This window comes from Vicugna pacos, chromosome 14 (genome assembly GCF_048564905.1).
Source record: "Vicugna pacos chromosome 14, VicPac4, whole genome shotgun sequence".
In the NCBI taxonomy this organism is placed as follows: Eukaryota; Metazoa; Chordata; class Mammalia; order Artiodactyla; family Camelidae; genus Vicugna; species Vicugna pacos.
In genome coordinates this window covers 5167719-5183902 of record NC_133000.1, presented here as the reverse complement: position 1 = coordinate 5183902, position 16184 = coordinate 5167719, and the positions used below count along the sequence as shown (strand labels likewise).

The 16184-nt window shown below is 43.9% G+C and overlaps 1 protein-coding gene across 2 annotated transcripts in view; it reads right to left on the bottom strand.

Moving 5' to 3' along the window:
* The window catches only part of MTUS2 (microtubule associated scaffold protein 2), a 396161-nt gene that overhangs the window by 225963 nt on the left and 154014 nt on the right, over window positions 1-16184 (bottom strand). The window contains exon 5 of one of the 2 annotated variants that reach the window (XM_072976062.1): window positions 11639-11836. In XM_072976062.1, coding sequence (XP_072832163.1) covers window positions 11639-11836 — 198 coding nt within the window. The remainder of the gene's footprint in view (window positions 1-11638; window positions 11837-16184) is intronic. The other variant, XM_072976063.1, reaches the window with a different exon arrangement.

Sequence of the window (16184 nt, the reverse complement as noted above, 5' to 3'; positions counted from 1 at the left end):
TAATTACCTGGGACAAATAAAGAACCTCATGTGAACTTGAAACTCCTTTCCTTCTGCCCAACATTTCTCTACACTCATCCTTTATCCCTTTCTTTCTGTCTTCCTGGTCACCCTCTCCACTTGCATTTGACAGCATTCCTCCTCTTTGCTCCAGGAATTGCTCCATCTATCATATGCACTTACTTTCATCTCATCTTCGGTCCTCCTTACTACTGGATACCTCTTCTCAGATCATAAGCACCCTTGTGTATGCTAAGGGAAAAAAAATCAAACCAAACACAAAACAACTTGCCCTGCTCCTCTGCTGAGCCACCGCCTTTTCCCTATTCTCCACCAAAATTCTTAACATTAATCTACATTCTTTATCTTCACCTCCCTTACCCTCTTGTAACCTGATTTCTGCCTTCGTGCGTTTTTGTCACAATTATTTTTATTGTTGTTCTTTTTTTTGGAGTGTAGTCAGTTTACAATGTGTCCATTTCCAGTGTACAGCGTAATGTTTCAGTCATACATATACATACATATATTCCTTTATACATTCTTTTTCATGATACAAGATATTGAATATAGTTCCCTATGCTATACAGTAGAAACTTGTTTATTTTTATTTATATATAGTAGTTAGTGTCTGCAAATCTTGAACTCCCAATTTATCCCTTCCCACCCCCTTCCCCCATTGGTAGCCATAAATTTGTTTTCTATGCCTGTGTGTCTGTTTCTGCTTTGTAAATAGGTTCATCTGTGTCTGTGTTTTTGTTTTTTTTAGACTCCACATACGAGTGGTATCATATGGCATTTTTCTTTCTCTTTCTGGCTTACTTCACTTCGAATGACAATCTCCAGGTCCATCCATGTTGCAGCAGATGGCATTATTTTATTCTTTTTTATGGCCAAGCAGTATTCCATTGTATAAACATACCACATCTTCTTTGTCAAGTCATCTGTTGATGGACATTTAGGTTGTTTCCATGTCTTGTCTATTGTATATAGTGCTGCTATGAACATTGGGGTGCAGATGTCCTTTCAAATTAGAGTTCCCTCTGGGTCTATGCCCAGGAGTGGGATTGCTGGATCATAGGGTAAGTGTATTTTTAGTTTTCTGAGGAATCTCCATACTGCTTTCCATAATGGTTGCACCAAAGTACATTCCCACCAACAATGTTCCCTTTTCTTCACACCCTCTTCAGCGTTTATCTGTTGTGGACTTTTTAATGATGGCCATTCTGACTGGTGTGAAGTGATACCTCACTGTAGTTTTGATTTGCATTCATGCATTGTGTTCACACTAACTTCCAAGCCACCAGTGACCTCCTCCTCACTAAGTCTGCAGGCCCACCTTTCTCAATATTGAATCATCCACCTCTGCAGCACAGATAGCACTGACTGACCTTGCATCCATCAAGCTCTCCCTCCCTGGGCTTTCTGGGTGCTCCCCGCTCCTCGCTGACCACACCTTCTCTGGTTGTGTCCACCCTGCTTCCGACCTAGATAGGCATGCCCTGCAGAGTCTTCTGACATCCCTCCTCCCCACCCCATCGTACTTGTCCTCCCCCAGCGATGTCAGTTATGGCTCCAAACATCATCTATCATCCACAGATGCTCTCCTGAATTTCAGTCCAGCATTTCTGTAAACTGGCTGGATGTACTTACATGAATGCCTTTCTGGGAACTCAACATGACTAGAGCCCCACAAACTCACCTCTCCTCCCAAACCCCTAGTTCTGTGAGTGGTCCTCTCACCCTTCCAGTCACCCCACCCTCTTAGGTGCTCTTGTCCTGTCAGTTCTGACTCTTTCCCATTTGGCCCTTTCTTTCCATGCCCACGGTTGATGCTTACTTCCAGCCCAACGACCCTCACCTCCCAGTTGCTGCCTGTTACGGGAGCCAAAGAACCCTCTGACATCATCATGTAACTTATTTTCTATCTCACTGAAAGCAAAAGGAATTATCAATCTGGGACCCCCTCTGCTGCCTTAAGGAAGACACTGCAAGGATCTTTATAAACCTTCCCAGAAGAAAGTCTGTGTATTACAGTGATACAAGTGAGCACGTTCTGTTGGCAAAGTTCCTGGGAGAAGTCAGTCTGAGTCTAGAAGCTATGCACCTCCCCGTCTCTGTTCTGATACTGGACCAATAACCTAAGATGCCCAGCACTAGGCAAAGGGCAGGGGCAAGAAGGTGAGGTCCAAGAATCCTACAGTCCTGCATTTTATAGAATAAAATCAGGGCAGCAAAACCTCTGAGCTGTTCTTTGTCTGCTAGTGTCTTGAAATTTCCGTATCAGGTGACAGGAAAAAAAATAACAAAATAAGGTCAAGCCAAGAAGAAAAGAATCCCTAATTTTGGCAGAACTAAGTTCTCTCACCCTCTTTCTTCTCCAAACTAAATCACTTACATTATCATATTAATTTTTCTCAAATACAATTCTGATTATTCACCACTTACAAACCATAAATTATTTCATACTCTTACAGAATACAGTCACAGGATTCCAGCTCTTGAGTGCCAAAAGTGGACAATTTATTTAATTCCATCCCTTCCAATTTTAATAATAAAAAAATCTGAGTCCAGTGAAGTTAACTGACTTTCCCAAAGATCATTCCATTACCCAAATACTGATTTTATTATATCTTATGCATGCAAGTGTGGCATATTTCTTATCTTAGTTCATAGTTCAAAGTATCCTTTCTTCATTACATATCTTGAATGAGCTAGAACATGCTGGAATACAGCACCTAGAAACCTGCTGATTGGCAATGTGATTTCTAACAGGTTTGCTCACATATTTGTTTCAAGATGGAAAAACTAGACGTCACTTAAGCAATAAAGAAAATATTATCATGCTGTCCACTAGAGACCAACACAACATTGTAAATTGACTGTACTTCAATAAAAATGAATAGATAAAAAGAAAACATTTTCACTTACAGGCAATGCCAAATAACACTCAGAAGAACCAAGCTCTGATGGCATGTGTATAAAGAAAGCAAAGAAAGGGACAAAAGGAAAGAACTGAATGTGTGGGAATAACTGGGGAAACTAACAGCAAGATTCAGTGAAAGTGATTCCATTTTTTTTCCTTACAAAGAATACTTTAAATGACATAATTACGGATTCCAGGGAAATAGACATTTAAATCCATCAGTGGCATGTGTCTGACTTCCTAATTTCCCAAGAAAATCAGCAGCTTATTTTGGCTTTTGTTACCACTGTTCTCTCTTCCCCACCCACCCAAATCGGGTTGGGATATTCGACAAAGTAAAATCCTTGCACAATGGAAATTAGGCTCGGGCAAAATGAGAAGCTGTGTGAAGCCCTTTACCTGTTGCAAAATCAAATGTTCCCATTTTTTCCTGCAGACATGAGAGGCACAGAAATAAAATCAGATCCAACTCGTAGTTTCTATTTTGAGCAGAGGTATTAAAAGCCATCAGCTCGGATTAATGTGCTATGTATTAGTCACCTTGCATAAATATGTTTCATTTAAAGGGAGCCCAACTGAATGTATTCTCTTAAATGATAACACACAAAGGGCATGACAGAGCCCTTTCAGATAAAGAAATCAAAACATGACTTCCCTGCCTATGTTTTATAAACAGCCAAACAACCACAAGCTTATAGTCCAAAAGTAATAGGCTCCTGTGAAAATCGAAGCTTCTAGACCTGCTGCCTTCCTGTTTCATACATGGCATGTTTTAGTTAAACGCACAGGAAGGTACCCACCGTGGAGGAGAGAAGCGATTATGAAAATTCTGAAATGGGATGAATGTCATCTCTGACTTAGACGATATCACTACCAGTTTTCTTACCCCATGCCAGACACAGTTAATCCATCGTGGCATTTTTCCAACTGAAATTTTACATCTTCTCAACAGAGAACTTTATGCACACGACAAATGCATGGGACCAGCCACAGAAATAACTTATTATTATTATTATTATTATTATTATTATTATTATTATTATTATGCAAGGCCCTGTTCGCATATACCAATTCCATTTCACTGAGCCCACGAGCGGCGGAGGCGAGATGCAGACCCAGCCGTGTGCCTCCCAAGACCACAGTCCTCGAAATGAAAGCCAACGCAGAGAGAAGATGGAACGCCAACCTTCTTTTATGGACTTTTCAAACATACCAAAAAAAGTCAAGTACATAGTGTGTGAGCCCTCAGAGTTCCATCACCCAGCTTCAAGGATGATCAAAAATTTGCTTATTTTTTCTCATCTATGCTGCCCCCTCCCATTTTTTTTTCCTTTTCTGGATTATTTTACAGCAAGTACAGAACACTGTCATTACTTAAAACCAGTGTGGAATAATCAGTTCTGAAGATAAAATGCAGCGGTACTGAGACACCCAGGAGAAGACTTGAGGGGTGTGGGGTCTGCCCTCATCCCCCGGTCAGGAGGGTAAGATGCTCCATCCTTCAGGTCCCTCCCCCCAGCCGCTGCCCACCCAACGCCGTGCCGTCTCCACCCACAGCAACACTAGCAGCTCCCTGCAGGGATGTCCTTGAACACTCCCACCTGCCCCCTGGGTTTAACTTCACAAGGCATCCTGGCCACAGCAGCCCCAGCACTGAAATGAGGCAGTTCAACGACACATTATTTTTCCTATAATTAAACATATTATCCCCCTCAATTTCCACTTATCTTAAACTTTCAGCCATAAATGGTCAGCTTTCTTAAAAACAAAACACTTTTACACTCTATTCTCATCTCTGGGCAGACGTGATCAATGTCCCAGCGTTCTGAAAAGGAATGTGCAAGGATATCAATAAGGCTTAATCTCAAACAGGCAATAGCTTCTCTGAAACTTGACCTCACTAGTCCCTTTCAGCTCCTTTTTCCATGAATAAAAAATGACTCCCTCTTTGCCAATGGAACCTGAGACAGGTGAACGGCTGTTTCAGTAGGAGTTATTAATAATGCTTCACGTCGACTCTGATCTTACTTAGAATGCACGTCAGATATAGAAAATGAAACGTGCTACGTACAGAAATGTATTTTATGGTATTCATAAGCGTAAATGCTGAAGTTAACATTGCAGAAAGCTTTCATATTAACCCTCACTGTCACTGATTAACCTTCCAAAAAAGGATTTTTCCACTTCAGATCATTGTCTCCAGAACCCAAATTCTATTCAATGAAGAACATCTACTTACTTATTTTATGCATCAAAATGAGAACTAAAATGCTAGAACTTAATGAGAATATCCAATCTCTCTAAGTTGAGATGCCTAATTTTGGACACTTTGAAGGTCTCTCATGAAAAGCCTCAATAGCAGGGCTGCAGCCCAACTCCTTTAAAACGGCCATCTCTGTGCAGGGAGTGACAAAGGCCACTTGACATCTGTGAGACTATCAGGACAGCCTGCATGACGATTTTCCTCTGAATATATTTCTACTACAAATGACCTATTATCTTTTCTACCCTTCGAGATATATAAATTACCTCTAGGGGCACACAGTCAACGGAAGCAGCATTTTAGAGATAACTGAGCTAATTCTGAAAAGCGTGAAGACCACAGTGACGGACCTCACCTGCTGTTGCGACCCGTGACGGCCGTGATGCAGTGAAGGCGCGCTCCGGCTACGGAACGCCCTGCAGGCGCCCGGCCCCCCTGGCAGCCTCTCTCGCTGCAGACGCTGACATGGGAGAAAGGACTTCCACCGGGAGGCTGGGAGAGCATTTCTCCTGGAATTCTGCTGCTGTGAGGCGTGCTAAAATTATTAAGAGCTACAACCCCCTCCCTCAGAGAGCTTACAGCCCACGGGGGCGGCAGGACACGGGAACACGGTAACTGCGAGGCGGCCGTACGTGGCAAACCACAGAAGCGACACAGCAAGGGGCCGTAGGAGCTCCTGGGAGAAAGGGGCACGTCAGGCTCACAGGTGGAAGAAGGCCTCTGAGGGGGGAGGACACAGCTCGGCGGTGGCGTGTGCTTAGCCTGCGCAAGGTCCTGGGATCAATCCCCAGTGCCTCCGTTAAACTCCATTAAATAAATAAACAAACCTAATTACCTCCCCACCAAAAAAGAAAGGAAGGAAGGAAGGAAAGAAGGAAGGAAGGAAGGAGGCTTTTCAGAGGAAGTGGTATCTGAATCTCACCTGAAAATGACCGAATCTACAGAGAGATCTGTGGGGAGAGGAGAGCATTCTAGAAATGAATGGTTTAAACCAAAACCCAAAGGCAGGAAAGCACGAAGCCCTCTGAGAAGAATGTGAACACCTCTGGTGGTCTCGCTGAGGGTATACGTCAGGGGCCGGCATGAGGGAAAGGTGAGGAGGGGGCTGAGCAGGTCACCTAGGACCCGGGACTCCCAGCAAACAGCTGAAGAGAGCGCAGGGGGCGCCATGGAGCGTCAAACCGGGCTTGGGAGGGAGACGACCTAGGACCCCGTACCCTGTGGATCAGAGAGCGAAGACGTACAGGGAAGAGTTTAGGTGACACTGATGTAAGCAGATGATGAGGAGAGAAGATAGAGGTTGGAGTAACTGCCAGGGAGAATCAATTCGAGCTGATCACTGAATACAAAGGAAGGGGAAAAAAGGTAAGAGGTACTGCTGATTCTAAAATCCCAGCCTCCGTGGCCAGGAGATCACAGACATCATTAAATGACAGAGCAACTTCCAGAGAAGGCATCCGTTTGGAAGACAATGAAAGATTCGTTTTGGGGGAAATGTTTCGTTTGAGGTGATCTGAGCCATGCAGCTGGAGATACGTGGCAGGTCACCAGACACATAGGTGAGCGGTTCCAGAGGGCCGTGGGGGCTGGAGATGTGGATATGGAATCATGTCCAAAGCGCCAAGAGCTGAACCTGTGGACAGGATGACCAAGGGGAGACCAAAGGACTGGAACAGAGCGCTCTGAGGACTGAGCCTGGGCGGCTCAGACACCGGACCCGGCCGTGATGGCCTGGCAGGCTGCTGGAAACGACAACCACTGAGTTCAGGAAGGCTTCTGGATGTATCAACCGTGCCTCCCAAAAGACCACCCAGATAGAGCCCATCTCTGCCTCCCAAAATACTGCCCAGCTCACCACCCTTCTGAGAAACTCCCGACCACCCACATCAGAAATGAACCCTCCACCTCCACGCATGTGCTTCCGTCCCACTCTGGGTCGTCTTTGAGGCTGCGGGCACAGCTAGCCTCGCGCCGTGATTATTCACACAAGTGTCAGTTTCTCTGTCCACATCCCCAGCGCTGCTCCTCCTTCTAGAACATTCGACTACTTCCCCGCAGCAGAAAAAGGAACAAGAAGGAAACCCTGCAGATTTCTTTTTTATTTCTCTTTTCAAATCTTCTGTCCCATGCCTTCTGGTCTCAGCTCATCCCGCAGAGAAAACATGAGGGGATCTGAGAAGACGGGGAGGAGAAATTAGAAAGGACAGCTGCAAATGCCGCCTTCTTCATGCTCTTCCCTAACAGATATTTTCAGTTCCTTGCACTCCAGGAGGTCAGGAGCGATGAGTGAGTTCATATCCACAGTGAGAAATGAACCTCCACATAAATTATTCTATCCTTGGGTGATATGATCTATTTTCATTAATGATTAATTCATGAAACCTTAAGTCTTCCTATTCCCCCGGCCCCGCACCCCCACTCGCCCAAGGTTTTAACTCTAAATTACACCTTCTCACCCACTGGGAAAATCAAGTCCACAAACCTAACTGCTGAGAAATCTGACAACCAGGTAGACTTCAGGCTATAGTATGAGACCAACGCTAAATTCCACAGTAATTGTTTTTCTCAAAGTTTCTATTGCCTAAAGCATGTTAGAGGTTTTTTCATCCTTCTCTGAAAACTACTAAAAAATGAGCTATACACTGGGTCAGACCTGCTCAAACACTATGATTTTAAGTTTAAATTTGAGTTTTAAGTTAAAGAATTACTTTTCTCATGCTCACTTTCTATCTTAAAAAAGCTGGAAGTGGCTACCTAGTATAATTTGAAGTTGGTTTTTTTTTTTAATGAAGTATAGTTGATTTACAATGTTGTGTTAGTTTCTGGTGTACAGCCAAAAGTGATTCAGTTATACATATATATATTCTTTTTCATTATAGGTTATTGCAATACCTGGAGAGAACTGTAATTTGAAGTTTTATTTGAGATTCTAAATGGGCCAGCCTCATCATCTGCATGTGCTGAACTGGTCCAGGAGTGATGGGAGGTGCCCAGGGCTGTCTCCAGAGGCACAGCGAGGACAAAGTTTGTGCGTTAATCCGGAAGAACTGGGCCATCAGCAGGAAATTACAGGGAGGCAGCCTGGACCCATGCAGAGCACTGCCTCACTGTGAGAGCTGCCCGGCCAATAGCCGGCTTCTTCCCAGGACAAGAAGCTCCTGTCACCTGGAACTGTCACACACCTGGGAAGAGGTGTGGTGGGGAGAGGGGGGTTTGGCCTGAGGGGCCCCTCAAGGCAACTCGGCTTTTAGATTTGCTTCACTAGTAGAAAAGTAAGACTTTAAGTCATGGGTGAAACAGCCTATAAAGAAAACCAGACGTATCTTGTGCCTAAAAGGACAAGAACATACAAGGATTTATACTGAAGGGCATACACACGTGTGGGGCTGCACAGAGCCCACTGCAGAAAACAGTTTTTTAGCCTGTAGTTTTGGTCTAGCCGATCATTGTGCACACCTGGCCATACTAACCCACTTTCCATCCTGGGAAATGTATAAATAAAATGAGAGCTTCACTTAATTCCTCAAACAGTGGAGATGGAAATCTAATTTTCAGTATACTGGTTATAAAAAAAAATAAAGATCACTTATACTATGCACTCCAAATGAAAGAAAATAAAATCAAAGTGTAAAATAATAAGTAAGTAAGTAAGTAAGTGAATAAATAAATAAATAAATCAGTCAGTCAGTCAGTCAGTCAGTCAGTCACGGGTGAGTCTTTACCCCATACGACAGCTTTAAGAACTAAACAAAGGAAGAAGACCATCCCAGGACGGAGAACAAGTCGATCTGATCTCAGTTTTGCTCAGCAGTGAAATGAAGAAGTGGACTCGATGCTAAAATGACAATTCATTTCCCTGTGTCAGTTCCATTGGCCAAAACCTCGTAGAAAAAGTCAAAAGACACACCAGGGCACTTGCCTGGGGAAGCCCCTGCCCACGGGGTTGCATGAGCCTGAGCCCAGGGTGGAGGGCAGATTCCACAAGGAACAGCTGAGACCCACACTCAGGGGGCTCCCAGGCCTCCCTTCTCCACAGTCATCATTGCTGGCCCCTCAGGTCCCAGGAGAACAGCCCAGGAAGAGTCACAGCCAAGCCAGGGTAGCCCAGGAAACACTAGCAGGTGTGTGTGACAAGTCACTTAAAAGTGTGCCCGATACAGCATTCACAGCCACATGGACACGGTCAGACTGTTTATAGGCATGTGAGGAACTAAAACCATGAGTTGCACATTTGCAAACAGTTCCTTATTATAACCATGTTTCAGACTTGGAGGCGCCCACTTACCACGGTGCGACCCCTTATCACAGCGGTATTCCTGAAAGGAGTCCTGAGTGACACTAGGCTTGAAGTTGTCTCTAAAGAGAGACAAGACAAGAAACAAAAAAGGAACCGATTCTGGTACCATGTTGGCTGTTTCCATGAGCTAAACCAGCAAAGTTTGCTCCCAGGATCTGCTCTAAGGCCCTTCAGCCCTTCTAAACTTCATATTTTACTTAATCCTTATCATCAAAGCATCATGTCTCCACTAAAGAACAGGAACAAAGGTTTTCTCAACATTAAATGCAATAACAAGCGTAAGCAAGATGGTTAATGGTATTGAGACATGGATGTGCGAAGTTCTTCTGTGATTTACCAGTAAGTACAGATTTTATATATAGTGAGGTGGCAAATAATTAAAAATCGACTCTGACATGCTGGTTTTCAGAAACAGGAAACAGTTCTGAATAGAGTAAACATTGTTTTTCATACGAAGTCTTTAAACTAGGAGTTATTTTCTCTGGCACGTAAGAGCTCTTGACTCCGTGGGTGCTCGGGGGTCCCTGTGGAGAACCCTCTGAAGCACATGTGAGAAGAAATGCCCCAAGCACACCTGGAATTATTCCGTCCAGATCTGTCAGCTCTCCTCTGTCAAAAGCTGCTGCCATAGGGACACGGCTCAGTTCACCTTGAGGTTAATTCTCTTTTTAAGAAATCGGTATCTTAACTCCTTCTTTGGAAAGATACATACCATATGAGAATTTTCATCATTCATGCTCCCTCTAAAACAGAACCATGCCCCTGGGAATTTCACTACTAAAAATGATCACTTAAAAATCTTCAGACTGTTAATATGCACACACATGTCTAAAAATAAGGGTAACACATTTGCAAATAGTTCTGTATTATAGTCACGAGAAGATTCTGAGACATGTACTGTGCCATGATGTAATCGCTAATTATAGTGGTTTTCCTAAAATGATTCCCATGTGAAAGTAGGCTTGAGACACAGCACCTCTGGGAAAACAAGCGATCAAAGAACCTCTCAGAAATGCTTACAAACACATCAAGACAAAGGAAAATGTCATGCATTACTTTTAGGAACAACCAGGTAGACCAAAATTTAGAACTGTTGAGGTACAAATGTTCCACCCACCAGCTCTGTAAAACCCAATGGAGGACAGAGAAAACACAGCCTGGAGAAAGGAAATGCAAAACATAATACGAAATCAATCCCATCCTCAAACTCTCTTCCTTCTTCCCTTCCCTCTCCCCTTCTCTCACCGTCTCCATCTCTTGTTCTAACTTGATTCAACTATAATCCCTTCAAAACAGCTCTTCACACGAAAACCTCTAAGATTTTCCTGGCCCTCTGGCAAATTCTTACCATCCCAGCATCTGAGGTGTCAAGGCTTCAGAACCAATGACCATGACTTTGAAGTTGATGAGGCTGAGATGGGGTTTGGGCTGCAGAGGCTCAGGAGAATGGGGCCGCCCTGGGGTCTTCAGTGGCTGCTGTGACTTGCTCTGAGGTGATTAATTCACACTTTAAGATAAGCCCACAACATCTGTCTCAGGAACCAGGCCCGGGGTGCCATCATCTCAGCTCCTGGGGACCTTCCTGGGCACAGACTTGAAGCAGCTCAGCTGTGCTTTCCTAGTTTTAACGTCGCTTAGTTAACTCTTAGAAATGCAGTCAAGTGCTCTGCCAATACGAAGGCATTACGAGTAATCACCAGTGATTAAAATGATTTTTCCACTAATACTTAATGCCTAATATGTCTAATGACAGCGTATCATAGTCACACTTTTTTGGACCTTTCTTTGGCTTCTTACCCAGAATGCATGAAGCAACAGGCTCCTGGACTCAGTCCCTGGATAAGTCATTTTCTAGAGTTAAGTCTTTTTCTAGAATTTAAAAGTCTTTTTCTGGCACATTAACTCCCCATAAACGAGAAAATGGTAAGGCCAAGTAGGCTTTTTTTCTTCAGTAGATTGTTTTTAAAGTCCCAACAATGGTAGATTAAAGTAATCAACCCAAAATACTAGTTTACACACAAAGAAAATGCAATCCTGTTGCACCCGCATGCTGATTCGCCATCTGCTGGTCTGGCCTATCTGGCCAGGGGCACCCTCCAGGGAACAGCAGTGTCACCAGCCCCTCTGCCCCACTTGCCCCACTTGCCCCACTTACGGTTGGCCAACCGGCTGGGCTCAGGCTGGGCGCTGTCCACAGACTGTGTGCTGGACACGGAGGACACGCTGGAGCTCCGGACGAAGCCAAAGGCCGCCAGCTTGGCTGCAGGGAGACGCGAGTAACCAGGAGGACGAAGTCCAGATTTTGGTAGGTTGGATTTTGTGACATTTGAACTGGAAGCTTTCTTTAAGTCTGCTAAAGTGAACCCAAACAAACAAACAAAAAATCTCAGTTGATAGCAAGATAGAGAATACACAGATGGTGAATACTAATCCAGCTCTATCATAAACAGACCACAGTTACTCTTTCAGGGCCCAATTCAGCACATTCACAAATACATCTTTATGAGAAAGGGCCCTCACTGCAGGCCAGGTGCCTCAGAGAATTCAAAGAGGAGGAGAGACAGCAGGCAGACAAGACCAGTCCTGACAATTAGCCTCATTATATGGTCATAAAGAAAGGTGTAGTAATTTGGTGCAACCACTATGGAAAACAGTAGGGAGATTCCTTAAAAAACTGAAAGTAGAATCACCATATGACAAAGTAATCTGTCCCTTGAGCCAAGCACAAGTCATATCTCCATTCTAAGATGTACATGTAATAAAGATGTACACACATAAAGAAGTTGTAGTATATATATACAATGGAATACTACTCGGCCATAAAAAAGTATAAAATAATGCCATTTGCTGCAACATGGTTGGATCTAAATAGTGTCATTCTAAATGAAGTAAGCTAGAAAGAAAAAGAAAAGTACCATATGATATCACTGTTATGTGGAATCTTAAAAAGATAAAAAGAGAAGACACTAACGAACTTCATCTATAAAACAGAAACAGACTCACAGACACAGTAAACAATCTTATGTTACCAGGGGGAAGGGGGTGGAAAGTGATAAATTTGGGAGTTCAAGATTTGCAAATGTTAGCCACTATATATAAAAACAGATTAAAACACCAAATTTCTTCTGCATAGCATAAGGAACTATGTCTAATATCTTGTAACAACCTTTAATGAAAAAGGATATGAAAACAAATATACATATGTATATGTATGACTGGGACACTGTGTTGTACACCAGAAATTGACACATTGTAACTGACTGTACTTCAATTAAAAAAAAAATCAACTGGTTTTTAGGAACAGGAATATGGGGATGGGGGGCCTTTCGAGGGGCCTTGGTCATGTACCTTAGCCTGGACCTACGTGTACACCTTAAAATGGAGATATGACTTGTGCTTGGCTCAGGGGACAGACTACTTTGTCCGATATACAGGCCCACCAGGTGGTCACTCATGAAAATGCAGTCATTAGGGAGAAAGAAAAAGACAGAAAAAAAAAAACCCAAAACCCCCCCACAAAGCCAGTAGGTGAAGTGCTGAGGGCTGCACTCCAAAGGGCAGACGGCTCGGCAGGACCCTGAATGCCTCTGTTGCCGCTGCTGCCTACGCTGCTGTCGCAGCAAAAGTCCTGGTCCTCAGGATGAGGGAGGGAAACGCCCATGGCATCTCTGTGGACAGCGAAGGGGTCAATCCAGATGCTACTGAAGCCCAGGGTCCTTAAACCCCGTGAAGCAGCCATTGCCATGGGGAGGGGAATATAAGCAGAGCAGAGAGAATCCCCAGGAAAGACCAAAAAAAAAAAAAAAAAAGGAAAAAAAAGCCAGGGTGCAGGGAGGAAAGATGGAGAGAGAGAAGTGAGCATTATTCGTGAGAGACAAAAAAGTAGAAACAATGCATTTGTGCATCAGTTGATGAACGTATGAACACAGTGTGGAAGGCCAGTGCCCAGTCTTATTTTTCAGCCATAAAAAGACTGAAGTGCTGGTACAGGCTACAATACGGGTGAAGCTGGAAAACACTAAGGCAAGTGAAAGAAGCCAGACACAAAAGGCCACACGTTGTACGATTCAATTATATGAAACATCCAGAATAGGCAAATCTATAGAGACAGAGAGTAGATCAGTGGTTGCCAGGGGCTGGAGTTCGGGGAAAATGAGGAGGGTCTGATAATGGGCACAGAGTTTCTTTCTTTTGGGGGTCATGGAAAGGTTCTAAAATTGGTGGTGGTGATGGTGGCACTATTTCTGTGAATAGACTGAAAACCACTGAACTGTATCCTTTCAAAGGGTGAATTCTAGAGTATCTGAATTATATAGCAATAAAGCTGCTATATTAAAACAGAATTTTTTTAAAAAAAGAAAAAATAATTCTTGTCTTCAGTCCAGTAACAGGATTACAGTAAGCTAGGACAATGGTGATTTTTCCAGTCTCTATCCATACCTTCACTTTCAAAGGGCCTGTGACAGAGAACTTGGTCTGTCACTGTGAGTCTTCCACAAAAACCCTTTCTAACTGGCAGATGGGAGAAATGTTCTGGATAGCAGATCAAAGGCCCTTCCAAACGAATATAACCATAATGGGGAACTTAATTCAAATAACTTCAAAAATTAACAAACATTTAAAAAATCCTCTAGGATCAGATATCCAAATCCTATGCAAAGGAGCTTAAGTGGGCTCATTTCTTTTGTTTTCATCAAGTCTTTATAGTCTGTCAAGATTTTGCCAAAAAAAAAAAAAGATACAAATTCCTGTTTGAACAACAAAAGAGATTTTGCTGCTATTGAATGCTTAAAAGATGTGTTGCTCTTTCAAAGAAACACCATTTTTCTTTTGAAAGATAAATCCTTTGAAGAATGCAAATCTTCACATTTCAATGAGACATGAAAAGTTGTATTTGTTCTTATCTTTTTTCCCTTTTGTATTGATTCTCCTTTAAATATGACTGTGATGCTAGAAATAGCTCAATCAACTAGAATCAGATTATAGTGCTTTATGGTTCAATATTATATTGATAAAGGTCCATTCATAATTGTCCAACATTCTCAACATCTCAGGCAGTAAAATAAAGACTTTGAATGTAAATGTGTATCAAACCAATTCAGGATGCATCCACAGACACCGCCACAGGCAAGGCTCTTTACAAGGCCCTGAGGGAAATTCAGAAACAAAGGCGTGGTGGTCCCCAGGTGGGGCTGACAACCTATGGGAGCACAGGTCCTTGCTCATAAAGACCCACAGCCTAGGAGAAGGGGAGATCAGGGCCAGAACAGAGGTGAGACCTAGCACTGTGGGAAAAAAGGACCTAAGAAAGGCAAAATCAGCAAGGAGGATGACTCGGAGTTTTTATTCAAGGCCCATGTTTTCCTTATTTTATGTCTGAAGTGTTTTTTTCTTTTCTGGCTATTTACGTGCACAGAGCAATACATGATTTCAATCAAACTATGGTTTAAAATTTTACTACAGTTCTTCCGAGTTGCTCTTAAAACCAGCGCCTTCCTTCACGTTTTGTAGAGAGGTGGTTTGCTTTGTCAGATGGCTGAGGAGCAATGCCTCTCTCATCTTACTCAGGAAGAAGAATAAATGGCAGCTCTTTTAACAAGTTTCTTTCACACGGGGAACCAGTAAGCAAAACTGTTTCACATTAAAGCTGCAACCATCTCACAGGAGAAAAAAGAAGGGCATAATTAAACAAAGCAGGGCAAGTGGCACATTTCAGGATGGTACTAAAGATCTGGGTTTGACGGTAACATCAAGTGTATAACCTCAGGCCAGACTCAAGCTCTCGGAACCAGTTTCCTCATTAAAAATGAGGACAAAACTATCTGCCCATTATAATGAGAGACAAGGAACTGCATCTAAAAGGCGTATCCTATCGCCTGGTATGTAGCAAACACCTAAGAAGGGACAGTGCTACCACTGTTATCATTAATGTCACTGTTGTTGCAAGTGCAAAAAGCATCTCGCCACCAAAGCGGGGAGAAAACAGGTTTTTGGCTCAAGAGGAACTGTCTTCAAGACGCTGTACCTCATCACACCTAAGTAGCTTCCTTCACTCCTGGGCCTGACTCGTACGATGGCATTCTGGATACTGAACTGACGCTACGAAGGATGAGACGTGGCGGACCGCTGGTGGAGGTGTTTCCTGCATGTGGGAGAGGCATAGACCATCAGAGGCCAGAGAGCCGGCGGCAGCAGCCAGCCTCCCAGACGCCCTCCCCCAGCGGCGACCTTCGCCGCCGGGCGTTCGGTAACGCCCTTGCGCGGTTCCCTCCCGCCCCGAGTCAGGGCTAACGTGTGACTGGGAGAACGCTGAAGGCGTAAAACGTTTTCAGCTATATTGTGAAAGGCACTCCCGCTTCCCCCTTGATCTCCGGGATCACTCGCTCTGGGGAAAGCCACCCACCACGTGGTAACACTCAGGCAGCCTTGTACAGAGACCGCACGGGGGAAACTGAGGCCTCCTGCCACACCAGCTTATTAGCTACACGATAGCCACCTTGGAAATGAGCCCTTGAGCCCCCAGCTTTCAGACGACCGCAGCTCGGCTAACATTTGACTCTGGATTTGAGGTCAAGGCTCAGTTCAGTGGGCATTCTCTCTGCCAGGACAGTGATGCCTCAGCTTTACACAGAGATTGCCCCAGTTTTAGCTCTGAAAGTCTCACATCTTGGGAAATCCCTAGCACCAAGCAAACCAAGATG